Raw genomic sequence first — 24,408 nt, forward strand, 5'->3', positions numbered from 1 at the left:
TACTACCGGAATCTTAACACCCCCAGGTAAGGACTCTGGCTGTGAGCTGGCTTCACACCAATGCAGCACCTGTTCCCACTCTACCTCCCACGCCATGCCCTGCAGGCACCTCTCTCCAGACACCAGCCTAGTGGGCTGCTGGAGGGGAAAAAAAAATCAGGCTTTTTATGCCACTGGCCTCTGGCACCCTCACTGTGCCTGGGTCATGCAGACGGTGGTGGGAGCGTCTGACGGTGGACACCTGGGGCCCGACCGCGGGCCTGTGCAGGACAGCACGCCTGGGCCTAAGGCCGGGGGGCAAAGGAGCTGAGGCCAGAGACACTGCAGAGAGCCCAGAGGGGCCTAAGAGTCAGGGGGACTGGGAGACTGGGTTGGGGGGCTGGGAGACTGGGTTGGGGGGCTGGGAGACTGGGTTGTGTGCAGCTCCCAGGTGCCCCCTGCCCGGCCCATGTTTCCCGGCCTGCCTGGCGTGCCAGTACCCGGTTCCCTGAGAGCATTCGAGTCTGAAGACCCCTCCCACCCCGGAGGCCGCTCCTTTGCCCGCCTGTGCTCGGGCACAAGTTTACAGAGTAGCCCTAAGGTAGCGAAAGCCCTCAGAGCCGGGGTCTGCCCCGTCACACCGCGCACCCACCTTGTACTGTTGCTCTTAAATGTTCCCACTGTAGTCCGTGCTCCAGCTGCTTTTGGTCAGCGTCTTTCTTGTCCTTCTACGAAGGCGACCACTGGTTCTCCCGCCCCTCACCCCCCTTGCCTTTCACCCCCACTGGTCTCTTTACTCCTAATCCACTGCTTCCCCCTCCCCCTTTTCTCCAACCCTCCACCAAAAGGATCTGAGTCCCCAAGGACTGTTCAGGGTGTACCCCAAGGAGGGGATACATACGCCCCCCCCCGAAGGCACACTTGGTGGACAGCAGGCCTCTCTCAGTCATCACCAAATTGCCAATCTTGTCACAAGTCATGACGTGGGTGGGTCCTGGCTCCGCCCCTTGATTCAGGCTCGAAAAACAACACAGGTGCAAACAGTTTACACAGACTTTATTTTTCACCCGCTGAACACAGGAAGGTCTGGGCAGGCAGAGGGGTCGCAATCACTCCCTGGTTCCCAGACACAGACTGCGAAGCGGAGGGCCTACTCCTACCACAGCTTGCAATGGGATTATCACAATGACACGTTCGTTCTGGATTCTATTTACACCATGGGGTGTGGAGAGGGTACATTTCTTACACTAAAAATATAGACTTTGGAATCTCTAAAACAAAAATATCTCTATCTCTACATGAGACCTACTAGAAAGAACATAGAAAACAAGGGAAATGTACCAGCACCTCAAGTTGTCCCCTTCCCTGGGAAGGCTGCTCTGCTCTCCACCTGACGCCGCTGGCCCGGAAGGGCAGCCCCAGCCAAGGACCAGACAGACAGAAACATCTTGGAGTGAACGTGGCAGAAAGGAGTGGGGAGGAGGATTTTGGCCTCTTGCAAAAGGAGTAATTGCACATTCACTGTGGTGCTTCTGCTTCCAATGTTACTGCACATGTGACGAACCTGCATGTTGAGTCAACTGCGAAGCTGAGAGGAGCCCAAGGCCTGCTGGCTTCTGCCGGGCTCAGAAGAACGCGGCAGTGGGCGTGCTCACGCGCTCACTGTCATCGGCTACAGCAGAAGGTGTGTGTTTTCCAGTGGACTAGGGTTAAGAAAAAACGCTATTCCTCTTTTCAGAAGGATCCCAAGTCGTCCCACTCCCTGTCCCACTCCCTCGGAGCACAGAATCTCCTAAAAGAACTGTGCCTATGGAGGAATTATCCCACTTGGGTTCACGTAAACACTTCCTTTCCTCCCATCTGCTTTCAAGCAGCCACCTAATTACTTCACACCTTTTTTGGTTATGAAAATTAACCTCCTTTCTGGTAAAGAAATGTTAATTGCATCAAGTGCTCCTTCCCTTAAAGAGATCAAGGCCACCAAGAATCATAGAGAATATATTTGGTAGAAAAACCACTTCTATTTGGTTTTGGAATGTCTCTTTTCTGTTAATATTAAATCTGATGATCCAGAGGGCGTAGAACCCTTAATCCCTCACCATAAGTAGGAAAACAAATGTAAAGTCCTTTTTCTGGGCGAACTCAGAAATATCCAGACACCGCACCTGTCTCACCACCCCACGGGGTGGTGGTTTCTGGACCTCTGACCAAGAACATTTTCCCTCCAAGAACACCTGAAAGACTCAGGACAAGGCATGAAGAAGGGGAAAGGGCTTTCGCAAAGACCAGTGAGTAAAAAGGGGAGAAACACAGAGGATATGTCACTTGGCTAATGGCGCAGCAGAAGAATTTTACTTTATGAGCGGTCTGAAAGCTTGAAAGCTACCAACAAAAGAAATTCAAGTGGACCAGGGACATTCAACTGCAGGGGTCCTGAATGTCCTGCTAGGATGTGGCTGTGAAACCTGAGAAGTCCAAGGAAAACGCAGTAACTGGCCAAGACTCTGAAAGTCTGGGGAGCTGGTTCGCTCTCTGGCAAAGCTGACAGAGCAGACAGCGTCAGGGTGGTGTCTCGTGCTAGTTCAAAGGCGAGCCAGGGCCTGGGGTCCCGCCTTCGCTTACGCTTCAGGAAACAGGGAGACCAAAAACAGGCATGCGCAGGTCGACTGCAAACCTCCTAAGGGAAGCCCCAGCTTGGCCGACTGCTGCTGGGCCCACAAGTGAAATCACAAGGAGATGCAGGGAGAATTCCTGACTCCTCTATGGGAGGGAAATCTGGAGAGCTGAGTCAGCAGAAGATAAAGGAAAGTTGGGAATTGTCATTTTTGAAGACCAGAGACCGCTTGAAGGTGACAGCTGTCACAGCCTGAGATGTCAATCAAGTCTAAAGCTTAGCATAGACCAGACCTCATCAACAGGTGTGCCTCGTTTATAAGCCGGTCCACCCAGACGAAGAACAGCAACTGTCCGCACAGCCTGGGCAGCGAGCTCACTGCCCCCACCGCAGCCGCCGAGACAGCTGCTCCCGGGGCCAGGGGCCCCCGCACCGCCACAGCACACTTGTGCTGCGCTGCGTGCGCTCCACACCAGGCCTTCCCTGAACTGCAGGACTCGGCAGCAGCGCTCCCTCCCACTTAGCAAGTCAGCCACTCCCCTCAGAGCGAGAGGCCACTTACCATGCTTCCCGGGGTCCCTGGCCTCCCGCCCTCCCTGCCTCTTCCTACCGGCCTGAGCTGGCGGTGGTCAGCCAAGGCGCGAATCTAATCTAATCTGGCCTGCCTTAAGGGCGGGGCGCCGCCTCACTGCCCAGGCAGACCTGGGCACAGAATAGCCCACCCAGCTGTCTGCCTCGCTCCTAACCCTAAGTCTTTTCTGCATTCTGGGAGTTGAACACCTCTTTCTAGAAACAGGTCGGACTGCAGCTGCCAGCACGTTTTCTACCAGGGACGTCACAGAGGGGCACCTAGACGGGCCAGTGACCGTTTGTGTTGTGTCCCCCCACCCCCCACCCCCCGCGCGGCAGGGCTGGATCTTAGGGGCGGACGAATCTCAGGTGTCGATAAACGCCGCCCGCTGAATCCGCGGCTCCCGCTGCACACTGCCCAGCGGCCTCTGCCCCCAAGGTCCTCGCTGCAGGCCAGAGCAGCCAGCGGCCAGGACCAGGAGTAAGCCAGTGTCCGGGCGTTAGAAAAGATGAGCGAGAGAAAGGCTAAGGAGTGCTTCCACACTGACAATAGAAGGAATGGAACATTGTCTGACAGAACCTCCCGGCCGGGCTGGCAGACTTGGGTGCAGGAAGCCCCGGGGCTGGCTCGGACCGCAGCACCCAGGCGTTTGCCCGCGGGTTCCTGCCTCAGAGCACTGTGTGCGCAGGTATGGCAGACAGCAGACAGCAAAGGGATGTGTTTCCAGGTGATGTCAGCTGCTTTGGCTGTCCCGTTCCTTACACGTGCTGGGGGTGGGGGCAGGCGGGCGCCACTGGCCTCCTACAGAGGCGGCAGAACTGACGGCAGAGGCAAGGCTGAGGGAGAAAGGGGGCAAGTTCCAGGGACCGAGTGGCGAGGCGGCGCCTCACGGAGCCCCAGAGCGAGGGGCAGGACAGCACGAACCTTCCCCGCTGACAGGTTGCCTTCTGATTTTTCTAAATTAGGTAGGTAAATGCACTCAATGATTACATTTATCCTAAAGTGACAAAATGCGATGCTTTGGCTCACAGAGCTGTTAATGTGCCGTCGTTCAAACAAGCCTACGTGGTCCCAGCCGCGCCGTACGAGAGGAAATGGAGGCCGCTCCCCAGCTGGTGAGCGGCTCGGCTCGGGCAACCCGCGCCCGCCGGCACCCGCGCGCAGGGCGGTCCCCCTGCTGTCTGGACGCTGGTGGCGCTCCGCCGTGTGCTGGCCACGGCGGCTGTGCTGGCCACAGCGGCACGCCCCGGGGGCCGCGCCCCGCAGCAGTTAGCAGCAGTTAAGGATTCCGAAAACCGGCCGTGGCTCCAGAGGACAGTGAAAGATGAAATAAATGCGAGAGACTTTCAATATCAAAAGTCTTTAAGACCGGAATACACCAATACATTGTAAGAGTCCAAGGAATGTGAGATTCAGCAAGGTGATACGTCCAGTCTCCGCCCACGAAGGAAAGCTCGCTGGCAAAATGTCCGCCCCAGCAAGATTCCTCAGGGTGGAAGACGACCGGTCGCGTCCCTGCGTACCGACCGGCTTTCTCGCCACATTCTGTGCGCACAGGGAAGGAAGTCCACGGAACCCACATCCTTGAAAATCAGTGCAATGGAGAAAACTATAAAGTTTTAAACTGAATGCAAAATAAATCTTACCACTACACTTTCCAGTGTGGCTTTTCCCGTCTGAGAGCCAGAACCAAACTGACTAAAAGACCACGTGGCTGAAGGTGCTTTGGTCCTCAGAGCTGACGGTGGCTCGCTCCTGAGGCAGCTGAGGAGAAGAGACCTAAGCACTTGGATGCCCCCAGGGAGGAGTCCACGCGCCAAGAGACCGGCCTGAGGGCCCCACAACGGCCAAAGAAACACCTCATACCTCACTTCTACCTACCGCTATGGCCGAATTGTTCCGAGACCCAGAAAGCAGACCCCGTGACTCCTTCCGCACCTAACCTCGCCCCCCGTACTAACTCAGGCTCATTCTAGCAATCGCTCCTCCCGAAGAAGAGAAGCATTCAGGAGCCTTCTCCCGCCCGCGCCTCAGCAACCCCGCGTCCTCCTGGCCAGCGAGCAACGAGGCGCCTTCCCCGCAGGCCTCTGAACCCCAGCAGCAAACGCCCCAGGCGGCGCCAAACCGGCCGCCTCGCGCCGCCGCAGAGTCTCGGGGCCCGGGGGGCTGCCCCTCTTCTTTCTGTTGCCTTCCTACCCGCACCCCACCCTTCAGGAAGAGGGATCCTGTCGGAGGAGCGCTCAGTGGCAGGCTGCATCCGGGCGGCTCGCACGCCAGCAGAATGTTTGGGAAGAATGACTGGAAATGGAGGCAGGGTCCCCAGCGAGGCCGTGGGGAGGGCCCGGAGCAAGGGCAGCCCCGCGGGGGCGGCCCCCTCACGCCCACCCCGCGTGAATGTCGCAATGTGCAGCATGGCTTCCACAGGACCAGGAGCGGGGCCAGGCCGGTCTCGCTCCTCTGCGCCATTCACCGTCTTCTCTGTAAGCAGAATTTCCCTGAGGCACCTCACGGCCCAAACCTTCCATCCCGGCGAAGACTTTCAGTTGAAGAGACTGAATAAAAGTGTTACAATTAGACCAAAAGGGAACACATGATTCATTCCTGCTTTTAACACAATACTTTGAAGATGTCACCACAATTTGGATCTGTCTATATTTTAAGTTCATTTACAAGTAGACTAGTTCTCAACTAAAAATAACCATGTGCGTTATACATTTCGACAGCTGCCTGGATTTTCCTCTGAAGGAAACAAGATTCTATATTTCACTCACATTCAGCACAGATTTATTTTAACCCATTAGATGAAGAAATAACCTGCCACCACCACCACCGACAGATGGCTGTGACTTTTCAAAGCTTTTCAGTTTCTCCTCAGAGAAGCCCAGTGAGTGAGGCTGTCAATTATTATTATTCCCTTTTCACTGCCAAATAAACTGAGTGGCCTGACTGGCTAACCATTGAATAGTTGGACCAAGTCTCCTAATTCCTAACCTGACGTTTTTCTTTTTAACCAGAAAAAATGCCTTTACTAAGACTTAAATGTTGCCTTCAGTTATGTAACAACTGAAACTTGAGTGGTGTTTGCACTAAATTATTCAAGTAATTTGGGCGTGTGGCCTACCTCCATGTAGGCAAAGATGCTTCAAGTCCTTCCATTTTCCTCATTAATCTAATTAAATCTGATATATGCTAATGACAAATGAGCTAGAGAATACAGTTTCCAAAATAAGAAAAGTTACAGTTTAATATTTCAAACTCTCGATCTGGCAATAATCTTATTACGAAACCAGCTTAAGCAAGGCTAATGCCTGTATCCTGCCACCAGCGCTCCACAGTGGGCAGCGGCTGTCCAGTGTGTGGGCAGCAAGCAGAGATGCTCTGCAGACTGGGAACTGGGAACAGGGTCAAGGGAAGCAAATACATAAGAAAACGTGAGCCCCAAATAATTCCACCCTGACTTTGGGCCTGGGTAAGCAGGCAGCTCCCAGTTTAGAATCCATTCTTACTTTTCATGGGCTTATAATTATACTTGTGGGGTCCTGGAAGTGCTAAACAGACAAATTCAACTTTACAACTAAAATACATTCTACTTTTAACATGATCTCCATTGTTTAAAAAGATTGTATTCATTTGTGCATGCAGAACTGGGGTACAGGCCAGAGGTTCAGGGGTGGTGAGAGGATTCACCAGAAACAGAGTGGGAAGCAGAACAGGCAGATCAACAAAGCACACTGCTGAGGGGAGCAGCAGGGAGACAGGAGAGGCCTGCCGCCCCGTGTGGGTCAGCTTCAGGGCCGGGACCAAACTTGCACTGAAGCGGCCATGGCTTGGCGTAGCCTCGCAGTACAGCGCTCCAATCCCTGCACTTCCAGGGAGGGTCCATGATCACCATTTTTAAAGGTCATAAATAAAAGATCAGCAAGTATAGTTCTCTTTACCTTTTTTCCTTGGTAGTTCCAGAATTCATACTGAGAGTTTTCCAGACCGTGGTCTTCGGCATTTCATCAGATATATTAATCTCAGAGGGGTCACATCTGAAATCAATGGTTAGGACACAAAGTTTAAGACAGACAAACGCACACCTCAGTGCATGGCGACCACACCTCCCGGGAAGGAGACCGGATCTGAGGGCCCAGCTCTCAGCCCTCAGTTGCACTGCGACCCAGCTGGCCCTGCACAGAGGCACGATGTTACCGGGCAGTGCCGAGCTGGGCGGCCGAGCCAGGAGGCATCTGTCGGGCACCCACAGCTACTCTGCGCTGTGTCCTCCGGCTGCTGGTGTCATCGCCATGACACCAGCGGTGGTGGCATCAGGAGCTGTCACCTACTAAGGCCACTGTGTACCAGCACAGCGGCAGACACTCTCCACTAACTTCCACGTTTTCAAGGCCAGATCTTTTCTAGGTGCAGTTCACGCAGGACTTTCAGGGCAGATTGCATGCCCTGTCACGGCATCAGATCACCGACACTCTCGTTTTGGTGTGGAAACCAAAGCTGCCGGGGCAGGTTACCATCAGAGAGCAGACGACGGTCAGGAGTAATCAACTACGGGTGAGCCCTGGGTCTCAGCGCTGCTGAAGCTTCCTGTGAAGCAGGCGCCGCCTCCCCAAAGGCCAGGAGGCCGACGCTGGGAGGGCGCTGCTGCCGGAGTTCAGCCTGCTCTGCCTAGCAGCTGTAGAAGGTTCATTGAAGATTAGAAATCCCATGTGTTTGGGTCCATCACACACAAGCCCGGTGACAGCACACACGGAGTGATGGCCACGGCCAGAGGCTGGGCAGACGTGGGGTGGGTAGGTGTGAGCGACACCGTCTAAGGGCACCAATCTACAGCCAGAAAAGGAGCGTGTTCGGAAGGCCGGGCACCTAGCATGGCGACAAGAGCCGCCAGCGCCCACTGGACACCTGCACTGGCTGAGAGTGGACCTCAGACCTCCTCACCACACACACAGACCCATCTGGGAGGTGGGGGGCATGTCAGTTTCATTGTAGTAGTCATTCCATACTGTATAGATAGTTTAAAACATTATATACCTTAAACTTGTAATATTTTTGTCAAAAATAAATAGACCAAAGAAAAAGCTTTGCCCATTTCCTCCCACTATCAATGACAATGTCTCAGCTGCACGCTGCCCAGGATGCACGTGGCTTTGAGCCCCTTACCTAATCCCTCAACCTCTGAGCGTCTTCCAGCTTGTGGGCGTCTCTTCCAAGGGAGAAACAAAAATGCCAGGAACAAAGTCACAAACTCGGCTTCCTGGGCTTGAGGAGAGGGAGCAGGTTTCCCAGAGAAAGCCCGAGGTGGCGGGAGCAGAAGGAGGGCTGGCCCCGCTCAGCTCCTGCCTGCCTCCCGGGAATGCAGGTGCCCTAAGCCGGCTGCAACGGGCTCTCTGCCTGTGCCCCACTGCCCAAGCGCGGGGATGGTGTGCCCACAGCGGAGAACCCTCGCGACACTAGCACCACGCCCTCTGCATCTTTGGGTGTGAGAGAGGCAAACAGAGCACTCGTTTGACCAATGCAAAGACGAGAGTTTGGATCCTGTGACCTTGGGCAAATGTCCTGAACCACCCACGCCTGTTCCTCACTTGCAGGAACGGGCCTCTCCACACTCGCCGGCCTGAGGCGCCTCACACGCGCACACCGCCCAGCAGTCCCGGCTCAGGCGACCGGCTCAGGACGCGGCTCCCTTCCTCTGTTCTCCGTTCAGTTTCTGGCCCTTGCTAGGCGCTGACACGCGGGTGCCGGAAAGGAAGGTGTTTTCACAAGCTGGAGCTGGGCGTCTGCATATGAAGCTTTTTATACCAGTAGCAGCATCTGGCATCCAGCTCCCACCCCAAAGTCAGTGTTTATAGAACTGCCAAACAGTAAATTGCTTGGTGTTTGGGGAGTTTTACCTGAAACTGCTGTTCTTTCCAGGACTACTTAGTAACTTCCTGTTCTCTAAGGGGAACTTGTCTCCCCCCATTTCTAACATTTTCTCAGCCTCCTAAAAGAAAAGAAATATTATTATAGCTTACAAGCCCCTTTTTCTACCATGAAAGTATCTACCGATTGTTTTCCTCACAGTTATTATGAATCTCATGATATTCTTTCATAGATCTGACTTATCACAAAAAGAGAGACAAACACAAATTTTTATCTGTGGAATAGCATTTCAAAAAGATCAAACCTGATTCTGAGTAAGTCACTTGAGCTCAACTACCAAGTTATGGGAAATGTAGAGGGACAGAAGAACTGAGTGATAGCAAAGGACACATTTTGTAAAATCTAAATAGTAGGTAAAAGACACAGTTTCCTCAACAAGAAGAAAAAAGAAAGGGAAAGCTTAAATGGATTTATCAGTCAACTGCAATATATGGACCTCATCTGATATTGTTCAGACAGATTATTAAAAACAGTAAGACAATTGGGGAAATATGAATACTAAAAGTCCTTTTTTTACTTTTGTATATGCGTAAAATATTCCATAATAAAATATTTTCTTAAAAATAATCACAGTCAAACAATTCTTTAAAAAATTTAAAACACCGTTATTATATGACCTAGTAATCCTACCTCTAGGTATTTACCCAAAGAATATGAAAACACTAATTCAAAAAGATATTGCACCCCTACGGTCACTGCAGCACTGCTCACAATAACCAACAGTCCAGTAGGAAAAATCCCAAATGCCACTGTTCATTTGTCAAAGATGTGGTATAAATATCTACAGTGGAATATTACCCAACCATTAAAATGAGATGAATGTTGCCATTTGCCAACATGGATAGAACTTGAGGTAATTAATACTAATTGAAATAAGTCAGAAGGGGAAAGACAAAGATTGTATGATTTCACTCAATTGTAGAATATAAAGCAAAAAACCCAACTGAACAAAAAGCAAAACAAGCCCTTAGATCTGACACAGACTGTGGTTTCCAGAGAGGAAGAGGGTGGAAGGAATATCTTGATGGTGACTGGACATTTGGTGGTGGGTGAGGTATGAAATATACATTTGCTGAGGCAAGTAAATATGTACCTGAGACATGTACAATGTTGTAAACTAATTTTACCTCCATAAAAAAAAAAAAACACTCTTATTAAATAACAAAGTAAATAAAGGTAGAAATTACATAGAAAGCAGTTTAAAGTAGAATTTAATAATAAATCTCAAAACAATTATAAGTCTTAAAGTGTTTGCATTAATTATGAGATAATAATTAATAGACAAAGAAACAAATTAATAGACAAAATTAATAGACAAAGAAACAAAATTCTTATGAAACAGTTGAAAGGAAAAAATCAGGGAAAAAAAATGCATCCCGAAAAGAAATACACAACTGTTTTGGTCATATGAAATCTATCTAAGGATTTGAAGAGAACAGGAAGAAATGAACATAAATATTGATATATTAGTTATTAATACAAAATTTGGGGGTAAATATGCTCACTTTTTGCTTTCATTTCACTTAGATTTAAACATAATTTTATAATGTAAGATATATATTAACACATACACATTTACTTCAGAAATTCTGGAAAATAACCTTGAAATAACCTTAAATTTATCAAATCTGTTCCTAGCTCTTCCTCATTTTTGTAGCACAATCATTCACCCACTGTCACTATAAAAATCTAGAAGTCATCCTCATTCCTGTCTTTCACCCATGTTTACTATCCATTAGCAGAACCTGTTGACTCTACCTTCCAAACAAGTTGCAGTCACTTTCCCCACCCTCCCTCAGTCTAAGCCACCACCACTTCCGGCTGAACCACTGCCACCGCCTGCCACCGTCTGAGTAGTCTCCACTCTCTCGTCCAGCCTCAGCGGCTTCCTTGGGTTCCCCAAGCACAGCAAGCTCCTTCCTGCTTCAAGCTGCAAGGGCTGTTGCTCTGGCATGGAATGTCCCTACTCCCAGCTGCTATTGGGACTTGCCCCTCACTTTCCCCAGGCTTCTGGTCAGGCGACTCCTCAGCGGAGCAGGAGTAACCCCTGAGCACTCTAAAGCAACCCCCTTGCTTCCCTGCTTCCTCCTTAAAACATACTACTACCTGGCATGTGTTTAGGTGTGACTGTCTGTGTAACACAGGCACTAATATTAACATTAGTGCTTGTGGGTGGGGTACCCCCAGGTGCACTCTGTCTTGTATACCACTATGTCTGGAAGAGTGACTGGAACAGAGTGAGCGCTCATTATTATTTTAAAAAGAAGGAAATAAATTTAAAGGTTTGCAATCTTACCATCCAGAGAGACAGAGGAAAGCACAATAAATTTTAGCCTATTTTTCTAATATATATACATATTTTATGTTTAATACGTGTGTATACATACATACATGAATATACAAACTGTTTTTAGTAAAATTTGTATTTCTACTAGATGATCCATTTTTATCCTCTATGTTTTCAAATGTTATAAACTTATTCACATATCATAAAGTATTTTCTAAATTTTGATTTTTGAAAGGTTGTACAGTATTCTATTTTAGTATATTTGTTCTTATTTTCCTTTTAAATCGTTACTGTTTTACATACACTGTAATTAAGTTATTTTGCACACATTGATTATATCCTTAGGGTAAATCCAAAAATTAGCAGTTCTAGGCCAAAGGACCTATATACATTTTTAAGACCCTACTATTGAACTGCCCCTTAAAAAGAGTTATTCTGTTTACATTCACATTAACATGCGAGAGAGTACATTTCAATTGCAGTCTTGCAACTTTAACCAAAAAACAAAGGGTTTTTAAAACCTTTGCCAATATGACAAGACTGTGTTCTCCTTGTTTAAATTTCCATTTCTTTGATTATTAGCAAGAATGATCCATTATTATAAAGTAACTGGCCACTTGTATTTCTTCCTTTGGAAATTACCCATGCCCACTGATCACTGCTAGTCCATTACTGTTTTATTAATTTATAAGAGATTATTTGAATATTAAGGATATTAACTTAAAGCTTCACGTTTTAGGTAGTAAATTCTATCAGTCTTCTCTTTATAGTTTTCTTCTACAGCTTTTGTGCTTAGAATTATAATTGTTAAAGTTTATTTAATAAGACAAAGCCAGATGCACAGACCAGTGGAACAGAATTAAGAGCCCAGAAATAAGCCAAGTGTGGTCTACACTACTACTTAAAGGAATCAAGGATACTTAATGAAGAAAGGATAAGACTCTTAGTAAACGTCCTTGGGAAAACTGGATAGTCACATATAAAACAATGTAGTATGTCTCTATCTTACATAAGTTACAAAAATAAGCTAACTGTAAGGTCTAAAGCCATAAAATCCCTAGGAGGAAAGCACAGGGTAATAATTCCTTGACACTGGTTGTCATATCCACAAAAATCATTGCCAAGGCCAAAGTAAAAGCAACAAAAGCAAAAATAGACAAGTGGAACTATAGCAAACTAAAAGGCTTCTGCAAAGAAAAAGAAATAAGCAACAAATGAAAAGGCAACCTATAGAGTGGAGAAGACATTTGCAAACCACCATTTGATATGGAGTTAATATCCAAAATACACAAGGAACACATACAACTCAACAGCAAAATAACAATCAGTTTTTAAAACCGGCAAAGGACCCACACAGAAGTTTTCCAAAGAAATTATTCAAATGGCCAAAGGGTGCTTAAAAGGAGGCTCAACATTACTAATCACTAGGAAAATAAAAATCACAATGAAATATCACTTCATACCTGTTAAAACGACTATTATCAAAAAAGACCAGATAGCAAGGACTGGCAAGGATGGCACTGTTGTGGGAACAGAAAGTGTCACTGTCACTCTGGAACGCAATATGGAAGTTCCTCAAAACATTAAAATATAACTACCACATCATCTACCAGCCTCCCTTGCAGCTATGTGTAGGAGGAAGAAGTGAAATCATGGCCTTGGAGACTTCTGCACCCCTCTGGGGACAGAAGCTAAGATAAAACAGCCTGAGACTGTTGAATGAAGAAAAAGAAAAAGAAATAAAACAGACTATTACTGACAGATCCAAAAAGAAAACAGGGAAATCTGGTCATTTTCAACAACACGATGGGCTTGGAGGGCATTATGCTAAGTGAAAGAAGTCAGATTGAAAAAAAAAAAGACAGATCCTATATTCTCACATGTGGAATCAGAAAAACAACAACAACAAGGAAACCAAAAGTCAAGTTCAAGGAAACAGAACAAACAGGTTGGCAGTTGCCTGAGGCAGGGCTGGGGCGGGGCCATTGGATGATGGTAGTCAAAGGATACAGGTTTGCAGTTGTCAGATGAGAAGCCCAAAGCCGAGGGAGCTACCCTCAGCATGGGGCCGCACTGCCTCTCATGCGAAAAGCTGCCAAGTCTAGACTTAAGAATTCTTCGCCATACAAGAACAGTAACTCTGAGGGAGGATGTGTTCATGAACTCTGCCGTGCTGCTCACTTCGTGATGTGTGCGTGTGTTAGATCACACACCCTATACATCAACTATCGCTCGATAAAGGTGGGAAATGCAGGCTTAAAATTTTTTAGATAAAAGTCCTGTAAAATACGCGCTGAAGGACGCTGGCTGCACCTGGCCACTACCTGCACTTGGAAACACTCTCTAGCCCTTCATTTCGAGGAATGGGGTTTGCATTCCGCGACACATCCAGTCTTTGCACCTACTGGTGAGGCTCTCGTGTGGACAGCGAGGTCACGTGCAGAGAGAAACGAAGGCGGAAAAAGCCCCGCGCCAGTCACCTCCCTCACAGCTCCGCCAGACTCCGCCCTCAGCAGACGCGCTCGGACAGGAGCTCTGGTGCTCTTACCGCATCGGACCCTTTGGAAGCTCGTGAACTATTAGATTTTCTGATAATAAGGCAAGATTCTATGTTCATATTCTAAGAACCTGACAACTGCAAACGGACGAAGAAAAAACCAAGTGGTCATGAAATCTCAAAGTGAAGGGCAGACAAAGAGAAGAAATCCTCCATCTGCTCTCAGCCGAGACTGTTTAGAGCGACCTGCCCAGCTTCCACATGTCACTCTGGGCCGCCAGCTGTGCTGACTTGCATGCGGGCCGCCCCTGCCTGTCAGTGGAGCTGCCCTAGAATGCAGAGTTGGTAAAAGACTCACGACCTCCTCCTCCTTGGCCTTCTTTTTTGCATCGTCCAGCTTCTTCTTTTTGCTTTCGGGCATGAGGTCATCCAACCAGCTCAGTTCTCGCTTAGAGAAACAGAGATCCATGACTTTCCTGACAAAGACCAAGGCCAAAACCTGAAGAAAAACAAGAAGGAAAGTGAATTAAAGGGACTAGATTCTTTTTGGGAATTAAAAGTAAAGTCTAACTTTCACAGCGGACTGCGACATCCCAACTCACAGCAGTTGCCTTCCGCTGTTTCTACCACATCCTGAGTGTTTATACACAGTATTTTACTTACCTCTCATCCTAACAACCCTACATGTAGGAGTCTTTCTTTCCTTGAGGGCCATCTTAGCCCAAGCGAGCCAATAAGATCCAGGATAACTGGCCTGAACGGGCGGTGTTCTCCAGCTAGATCTGGTTTTTGGGCAAGGAACGAGGTAAACCAAATTTCAATGGCAATATTTCCCAATAAATCCAAAATCGACAGTGTCCCTTAGAGGAGTTGTCAGGAACTTACTAAATCTTTAGCCAAACACTTAACCCATGAGTGTAACACCCAAAAGCAGGACTCAAAATATATTCTGAAAAAAGATGAGAAACCCATAAAGAAGGTGAGTATCTGGAAATAGGGGCAGAGACCACCCCAACTCCAGTTTCCTCACCCTGGATATCCCCCAGCAAGTCAGCAGTACCAGACACTGCCCCCAATGCCTGTCGAGACCCACCACTTGGATCACTTTCAGACAGCCAGCTGAATTCTCACATCCACAGGACACAGCGAGCCAGAGAGAGGGAACAGTGAGGCCAGTCAGGTGGCAACAGTGCCATCATCACCCTAATTTTAGGAAACTGCTTGGCACGAGTCACACCACACAGTTCAGCTTCCCTTTCTGAAGCTGCTTTGGCTGGCAAGGAGGTGCTACTCCAAAAGGCAGACAGTGCCCACCGCTGTACTAGGCCAACATCTCCCTCACCCTAGTGCCTAAGTCAGTGCATTTCACTGCTCTAGACACTTCTGATTGCAATAAACTCCAATGTGGAACTACACTGCTTTGAAGTAATAGGCAAACTATTACGAAAACAGACTCAAGGAGGAAGGAAAGGTGAGAAGGAAAGAGGGAGAGAGAGAGAGGGAGACAGGAGGGAGGGAGGGAGACAGGAGGGCCCCCTTGGTAGCCTTGAAAATAAACATGGCACACTGCCATACATATGCACCCACAAAGACTGCTGCCTCTACAAAGACCTACCGAAAGTTAAAAAATGTGGTCATCAACACACGGGTGATTTGGTGAGGGGATGCCCACGGGGATTCCAACTGAGATGGAAAAGGCACAAAATGATATCAAAATAAACTATTATATTATTAGTTTTTAAAAGGTGGTCATCAATAACAATTAATATCCAGGGTATTTTCAGAATTCCTAAAATCTAACAATAACAAAAACAACCGGATTTGAAAATGGTCAAAGAAATTGCATAGCCATTTCTCCAAAGAAGACAGGCAAGTGACTACATGAAAAGATGCTACATGAAACGTCACCCATCATCAGAAAAATACAAATCAACACTACCCATTAAGGTGGTTATTATCCAAAACAATCCACCGAAAGCCAGAGAATAACTACCGTTGGCAAAGATGTAGAGAAATGAGAGTGCTAGACTGCTGGTAAAAAGGTGTAGACGACAGAAAACAGGGTGGTGGTTCCTCAGGAAGGGAAAAATGGAATTGTCGTATGACCCAGCAGCCACATTTCTAGGTATTTACCCACGAGACTGAAAGCAAAGACACAGACACTGGCAGAACTCACGTCTAGAGCAGCACTGTTCACAACAGCTAAACGGAGGAAGAACCCCCGTGTCTATGATGGAAGAATGTGGAGATGAAATGTGAAGTAAACATACAGTGAAAACTATTCAGTCCTGAAAAAGGAAGTCAATTCTGACGTAGGGGTAAACTTTAAAGGCACTGGGCTAATACGCCATTCACAAAAGAACAAATGCTATGTGACTCCACTAATATGAGGAACTTAGACCAGTCAGGGTCGGAGGACAGAGCAGAATGGTGCTTCCTGGAGTGACGCGAGGCGGGATGGGAAGCTTTGGCTTAGTGGGTACAGAGCCTGCATTTTGCAAGATGAAAATGTCCTAGAGCTGGATGGTGGTTGCGGGTGCACGACAATGTGAATCTACCTGATGTCACTGAGTTGTATGTTAAAACGGTAAGTTTTATGTTATATCCATTTTATCACAAGGTTTAAAAACAAGTAATAATAGATGTTTAAAACTCGCCATCATTGGAAAGACGATGGCCGCCGGAGACGCCTTGATGACCCAGAGCAGCACGAGGCAGGTGAGCTGGATGAGGGTGAAGAGGTGCACTTTGCGCAGGGGCACGTGCCGCAGGTAGATGAAGTCCGGCTGGTGCTTGGCGGGCATCCCGAAGAGCTTCAGCCGGTCGAAGAACTACAGGAGGGGACAGGCATTGCTGCTCCGAGGCGCCTCTGGGCGGAGGGCTGCTCACCCACAGGGCTGCCACGCCGCCCGCTCTGAAGGGCAGCAGGTGCCCTCTCCCAGGCAGCCACAGGTCTGCGAGAGCAGGCCATCTGGCCACAGCTGGCAAGTGAAGAGTCAAACTCTGAGTCCATTTTTTCTAGTTACAGGTTCAAATTTCTTTCGCCTTTCCTGCACTGTGGCTCCAGAGAGCGCTTTCTCCAGGAGAGCTGGAAGCAAAATAAGCCAACTGCTCTTTCTGCTTATTATCAAAACCAAGCCTCTTGTTCTTTGTGGAATTTGGAACTTTTAACATATTATAGTAAAAAGGTAAAATGCAGGTTCATATTCTGGGTATAGAAAATATGGCCATCATTGTTCTATAAAGAAAAACAAACCCAGAGATTAAATGACCCTCCAAGGTCACATTAGAATGGAGTGGACAAGAATGACACTAGACAGTGCACAAAAATGAAGAGAAACCAGCCACGGGTAGAAGCTACGGTACCATCTGAGATGCCCACGATGCTGTGACCAGTCCTGATGTTCTCTGTGCCAAGGACTCAGAGGAAATGAGTTGGGGGATGGGAAAAGGCAGATATGATAGAAGTAGCACCTGCTTACCTGGAATAGTTCCTACAAGTCAGTCTCTTTAACCAGTGTCTCCTACGTGGGACACTGTCTCACTGTCGCCTGGCACTAAAAATAGTGCTTGCCCTGTGTGGAAGCCAGCTTGGTTCTTGATCAACCCTTCAGATCCAAGTTTACTAACACCTGGCTATGCACCTAGTGCTTCATAACTGCTTGATAACTGCTAAATAACTAACAATGACGGGAACTGGTCACCCTGGAAGTCTCTGAACCTTTAAGCCAACGTGACTGCATTTTCCCTGATGTCTAAAGGTCTAAAATAACTAGTGAGACAAGGATTTGCACTTCCTTAAGGAGCTGCATTGCCTTGGCTGGGATAAGCGAGCTCACAGTGAAGAGGCAGTGCCCTGAGTAAACCATACGATACCTGAATTCCCTGTAGGGAAGAAACGCCCATGTAGAGGAAGACGCCATAGAGCACTGGCATTGGGATGAACTGCAGACAGAGGGCAGAAAGGCCAGGAATTAAATTTGCTACCACAGCATGCACAAGGTTATAGCACAGTCAAACCGTTAAATTTTCAAAAAGAAAGCAAAATCACAAAATCCCTGCATACATGTTACACAAGTTTCTGCTGCCTTTACATGATTTAAAAGTAAAAGCAAAAGCTGAAATGATAAAATCATTTTGTTCGGAAATTAAAACGTTTCAAGTAAGTGTAATCTAGTCCTGGTTAAATTACAGGCCCCTCATTTTGCCTGTCCGCTGACCCTCCTCCTACACTGGGACTGCACTCGCACATGCACACACACAGCTTTCTTTTATAGAATTAATATCTCTTCAATAGTTTGTAATCACATGATCATTGTCTCAGGCATTTGGTATATTTTTTAATATGGACTAAGTTTTCCTTTTCAGTCACCAGAGACTTGAGGGAAGAGTGAGGGGGCATCTTAGCAGGGGAAATAATTGTGCTTGTAACTCGCTGACTTCTATTTTTAGACCAGACCCTCCTGGCCCTTTACTCAGATGCCTTCCAGATATGTACCCCCAGTCTGGCCACCTCCTCAGCCCTTACAAAACTGCTTTCTCTCAGCCTTCTCCCTCTTAGTAAATGCCACTAGTCACCACCCAGGGGGTCAAGTAGCAGGCACGCTGGCTTTTTTCTTCACCCCATTCTGTAACACAGTCAGCCACCAAGACGTCTGGGCCAGCAGCACATGCCCGCCACGCTCCTCAGCCATCCTTACTACCCTACCGACACTGTCCCTTTCCAAGTCCTCATCATCATCTCCTGAAAGCGCCTCACTGGTCTCCGGGTCTATTTTTCCCAGAAATTTATCTCTAGGTGTCAACGAAAGTGACCCTTTACAAATATGATATGGCTATGTCGATTCCTATTAAAACCCTTCAAAGGTTACCGTAGCCAGTGTCCACAAGGCCCAGATTACGTGGCCCTGCCCACTCTTCAGCCTCACTGCCTTGTGTTCTTGCCTGGATTAATCATCCTGGATTCTGATGGTCCCCAGAGTACATATGGCTCTTTCCCACCCAGGGTCGCTTACACCCAGACCCGCCATTCACAGCAAGGTCAGCTTCATCCTACTTTAACTTCCGTTTCCTCCGAGAGACTTTCTATGACCACACTAACTAAAGCAGCATTCTCTTTAATTTTCTACAGCACCTTGAGCATACAGATGCCATAACAGTACCTTGAGATGTAGTTTCTATTGCTTTTCACATTCTGTAGTGATCATAATTTCTTAATTTTCTTAACTGTTTATTATCTGACTTACCCTGCTTGAATAAGCTCTTTTAGGGGGGATATTTATGCGCCATCTGTGTGGCACACCACTGTAATCCCACCACCTCAGGATAGGGCTCCCAACACAAATCAGACACCGAGGATTTCCTAGTGAGTAATGAGTGGTTACCTTTAATACAGTGGTCATGAAGACGGAGCAGCCCATCAGCACAAAGATCATAAGGCCTGTTACTCTCTGCTCTCGAATGCCCAAGAACTTGGGCTGCTCTCCCGGAGCAGAGCACTCAGATTCCAGCTTGAGGCTGTTCACGTGTGTGATAGACAGGACAGTTGCAGCCACAAACCAGGGCAGGCCCATGACGGAGCAGACACCCAGCATGATGGCCACCATCAGCAGGTCCAGGTGGTAGCCACAACCTTTCTGTGGGGAAATAGAGTCTGCGTCACTGTCAGAGGGCTGGCTGCAGTGGGGCACAGACAGGGCGCTGAGTCTTAGGCCCAAAGCCAGAGGGGCATATGGGTCAAGAGAAAGAGATCCACTGGCTTCCCAGGAGTGTCTTCCAGTCCCTACGGGTTCGGAAAACACTAGAAAGAAAAACGAAGCTTAACCTGCTCCGTACAGGCCAATTCCACTCTTCATCTGAGTGGCTCCAGATCCTCCTGAGTTTTCCAGATTCATCCTGTCTGACAGAGTAACCAGAAACCGAACCGCATCTTAACCAACGCTAGATGGCAGACACCTGGAGATGTGGATCTTTATTAAATTCCTATAAACAACCCCAGACTGTTACTAAATGTGGTGATGGAACTTTAAACAAGGAAAGAATGAGAATGAAGGCACAAACTCTCTCACAAATGAGAGTCCTGGAATGAACTCTGCCTCCCTCGGGTCCTTGGGCTCAAGGGTGCATCTGGAAATGCCTATAATGAACACCCATGGGCGAACACCTCTCTCTGGAAAACAGTGGTCCTGACCGGACCTGAATTGCAGGAGCATGCGACTAAAGAGGGCCACACTTCTTATCTGCAGGTTTGAAAGGAGAGTAGTGGAATTCGAGCTCCTTTTGCTTCAGACTATCACGCTCCACTCTGGTTTCATATCCAAATCATTTTTTCCCACTAGTGGGAAGGACTGGAAGCTCTTATTTATACACTCATTTCATGACTGCTTTCACCCCGGTTCTACACTTCCTGGTCCAAATGGGCTTCCCTAAGTCAAAAAAAGTAACAGGCTGCTTTAGTGCTTCTAGGGGAGAACTTCCTGTTACCTTGAGCTTGTGTTCCTTCCTGTTAATGATGACAGCTGTGATCTGCTGGTCCATGAATATCAGGATAGTGCAGAGAAGAGCTGGGATCACCGCTGCTATCACAGTCCACCAGGGGTTGGGGCCAATGGGACTAATAATCCACCCTCGATCGTCTCTTGTTGGCTGAGGAAGAAAATAAGGCTTAATTTTTGGATTTTTAATGAACTACAGTCAGCGCAAAACATCAAACTGAATCACAGTGTCCACATTTCTTTTTATTCTTGAATGAATATGCTTAAAAACAAAAAAAAGCATGAAATACAGCAACTCCTCAGAAAGCCTACAACCTTGTTCTAAATCTTCTTTGAGCCACTCCCCAACTGCCAAATCCCTATGGAATAGTCAATAAATCTTCATTTCTTATCCATATTTTTCAAAGCCCGTTATTTAACATTAGCCCAAGTAAAATATAATTAATAACAAAATCTGTTGTTAAAAATCTATCGTCAAGAATTACAAAAAACAAACAGACATCCCACTGACTGGGAAAAATTTCTCTCATACAAAACTAGCGATAAAGGGTTGATCACAAAAATATATGGAGAACTGATGAAACTCAACAAAAATAAACAACCCCATCAAAAAATAGGCAGAAGAGCTAAAAAGACACTTCTCCAAAGCAGAAATGCAGATGGCTAACAGGCATATGAAAAAATGTTCAACATCACTTATAACAAGGGAGATGCAAATTAAAACCACAATGAGATACCACCTTACCCCAATGAGAATGGCACATCTTCAAACAACTAGCAACAACAAATGTTGGCGAGGATGTGGAGAAAAAGGAACTCTCCTGCACTACTGGTGAGAATGCAAACTAGTACAACCACTATGGAAAAACTGTTTGGAGGTTCCTCAAACTGCTAAACATGGAGCTTCCCTACGACCCAGCAATCCCACTCCTAGGTATCTACCCAAAAGACACAAAAACACTGATTCAGAAAGATACCTGCACCCCCATGTTTATTGCTGCTTTGTTCACAATCGGAAAGACATGGAAACAGCCCAAATGCCCAAAAGTGGATGCCTGGATTAAAAAGATGTGGTACATATACAAAATGGAATATTACTGAGCAACCAAAAAAAAGAAACACATGTCCTTTGCAGTAACATGGATGGAGCTGGAAAAGATCATGCTTAGCGAGATAAGCCAGAAAGAAAAGGGAAAATACCAGATGGTTTCTCAAATAGCAGGAGCATAATGGACCAGGCAAGGAAATAATGATAATGATGAACAGCTATATACCAGAGACATTTTGTGGGGGTGGAGTGGGTAATGGGATCAAAAACAGTGGGGGAGGGAAGTTCACTGGACTATGGTGATGGCACATGGGTGATTTGGTGATGGGAAACCCAGTGGGATTGCAACTGAGATGGAAAAATGCATCAAAATATGTAAAAATAAACTATTATATATATATATATATATCTATTGGCAGGCCCTCCCTGGTGGCGCAGTGGGTTAAACACAGTACTGAGAAGCTAAAGCCACTTCCACATGAGGAGTTCGATCCCACCTGCCCCAGAGGTGACCCACATGGCGCGGCAGACCTCTCCTGACCCGCCCGCTGCTCCCCTCAGCAGTGTACTTCGTCGATCTGCCTGTTCTGCTCCCCACTCTGTCTCTGGTGAATCCTCTCACCGGCCCTGCACCTCTGGCCTGTACCCCAGTTCTGTATGCACAAATAAATACATCTTTAAAAAAAAATCTATTGTCAGGAATTTAATGACTTCCAAAAACAAATACAAATAACTATCTGTATAGGTGCTCCTATTGGAAATCCGTATGTCTAGAGCACAAGTAAAGGCAAATAGAGCCATCTGCATGGAATCTCATGGGCTTAGGTTAGATTAGTCCAGGGCCTTGTCCCTTCAGCAGTGAAACAGGGGCCCAGGCTCCAGAGACTTGAAAGAAAAACTCTAGCCTGCTGAATTTGACCTAGACCCTCTCCAATGTTCCTTAAGACTGCTATTCAAAATATTTTTATTTATTGCATAGAAGAACTGAGGTACAAGCCAGATGTGCAGTGGGGAGAGAGCCTTCACCAGAGACAGAGTAGGGAGAAGAACAGGTGGATTTACTGAAATCCACCGCTGAGGGGCGCAGCAGGGAGACAGGAGAGATCCGCTGTGCCCTGTGGGTCACTCCCTGGCTACGAGTGAAAAACTCAGGCTGTAGCATTGTAGTGTTGAAACTTAACCCCCAGGCCACCAGGGAGGCCCCGCTAATCAAAAACCTTACAGGGATGTCTATGATGTAGCTAAATTTTCCCAGATTCTCAACCCCTACTCCTCCCATCTCTCCACCCCAAGGTGCTCCAGAAGAGAAGTTCACCGTGTTTGGCAAGTAGCATAAAGGAGGATAAAAGGCCAGGGACACAAACTGCTCAGAACTGACCCAAATTCAAAGAACAAAGCAAAGCAGTTCCCTACATTCAAAGTTTGGTTCCATACTGGTCATGACTCTAGGATTCAAATACTTCAGTAACCTCGCCAAGGCCCCAAGTACAAAAAGGTTAGTCCCCGAAAGATGACGAAGTCCACCTTTCCTTACTAACGGTGCTCCAAGTGGTTGTTAAACTCTCGGGCTAGCACAACAACTTACTAAACCTCAGCTAACCTTAACCCACTAAGAACAGCAATAGTCTTCAGACTGGCCTTGGTCACTGGGTTCCACGTAGTGTAACAGCAGATGGAAGAAAGAAGAAATTTATTTCTCTGCTCCCTGAGACTGAAGCCTGCCAAGGACCAACGTTTTCTCTGACATGCTCTCATTTTCTTTTCTCATCTTTCTCCCACCCCCCAGGGGCCTTTTCCTCAGATTTCCCAAAATTCTGATGCCTCCTTAAGCCTACCCATTAGGGAGTCTTTCCAAAGGCTGCTCAATACTCCCAAATTACTTATTTTTACACTAAATCCAGCCCTCCATAGGGCTGGCCTCAGGATTAGAGAGAAAAGTTGATGGTGCTCACTTACACAAAGGTGAGAATGACATATTCTCAGAGCTATATCTTTAAAGAGGGTGTTTTTTAATCCATGAATTTCTAACTGGTAGCATTTCAGAAAATTTAACAAAATAAAATAAAACTTCAGGCAATGCAGAAAATGGTATTTTTAACTAAGCCTCCCTTAGGGGGAGAGGGAAGGCCAAGGCCAACTGGACTGGGCCCTTCACCCGTCTTCCTTCTCCTCCCCGCCTCTCACCTACGATTGCTCTCCAGCCACTGAATACGCCCGGGTCTCATCTCTGGGCTCCGCGGGACTGAGCATCTTCTGTCCACTCAGCTAGTGTCCCCAAATGGAACGGGATGTGGAGTCCCCACATGTTGGTCATTTATTTTACTCTTTGTATATTTTTGAAACATATTATGGATTATAGAGAGTCACACAAACACACGCACAGTGAGAGTATTCTGGCAGGAACCCCAGAGCTGGCTGAAGCCCTGTCCTGAGTGGAGAGGCTCCAGCGGGCCTAGAGTGCTCCCATGGCTCCCCGCGCCCTCAGACAGTGGACACACCCTGCAAGTGCTGTTCTCCAGACCTGCTCCAGTGCCCCAGGCTTCCACAGCGCTGACCTGTGTTTACATAAATGTGCACATCCCATTGTCAAACACAGTAGCGCTAGATGTAAGAGGGATTAACAATAAATAATACTTTGCAGTCATTGAACAGCTTTAGCTTTTCTGTTCTTTTGCTTTTCTGACTTAACTCAGGTCTCAAGAGCTTGCTGTTTGAATGGTAAGGCATCAGAAGCAAGATTAAGATGTAAATGACTACATGAGGAGAATATTGCAAAGGTCTTTCAAATTAAGTCAGAACTAGATTTAACAGAACTGCACTATACGAGGACACCTAGCACGGGGCGATGTTTACCTTGAACACACTGGGAACCTGAAGCTTTGGCGATGGGACTCCAATAAAAAAATCAATAATCACCATTGTGAAGATAGTGAGGAAAACAGCAAAGTCACTCACCATGGAGCGAACCTGGCATGAGAACAGATTAGAAGAAAATG

At 47.3% G+C, this 24,408-nt stretch overlaps 1 protein-coding gene across 1 annotated transcript in view; it reads right to left on the minus strand.

The window, feature by feature from the left end:
* Positions 1 to 4,325: 4,325 nt before the first annotated feature.
* The window catches only part of SLC4A8 (solute carrier family 4, sodium bicarbonate cotransporter, member 8), a 61,777-nt gene continuing 41,694 nt past the window's right edge, over positions 4,326 to 24,408 (minus strand). The window contains exons 17-25 of the mRNA XM_012732482.1: positions 24,266 to 24,379; positions 20,354 to 20,515; positions 19,255 to 19,506; positions 17,747 to 17,815; positions 16,528 to 16,701; positions 14,232 to 14,369; positions 9,056 to 9,147; positions 7,103 to 7,198; positions 4,326 to 5,716 (exon numbers count right to left, since the gene is read on the minus strand). Coding sequence (XP_012587936.1) covers positions 5,704 to 5,716; positions 7,103 to 7,198; positions 9,056 to 9,147; positions 14,232 to 14,369; positions 16,528 to 16,701; positions 17,747 to 17,815; positions 19,255 to 19,506; positions 20,354 to 20,515; positions 24,266 to 24,379 — 1,110 coding nt within the window. The 3' untranslated portion in view covers positions 4,326 to 5,703. The remainder of the gene's footprint in view (positions 5,717 to 7,102; positions 7,199 to 9,055; positions 9,148 to 14,231; positions 14,370 to 16,527; positions 16,702 to 17,746; positions 17,816 to 19,254; positions 19,507 to 20,353; positions 20,516 to 24,265; positions 24,380 to 24,408) is intronic.

Source organism: Condylura cristata, unplaced genomic scaffold (assembly GCF_000260355.1).
Source record: "Condylura cristata isolate star-nosed mole 26May11 unplaced genomic scaffold, ConCri1.0 scaffold00034, whole genome shotgun sequence".
Classification (NCBI taxonomy): domain Eukaryota; kingdom Metazoa; phylum Chordata; class Mammalia; order Eulipotyphla; family Talpidae; genus Condylura; species Condylura cristata.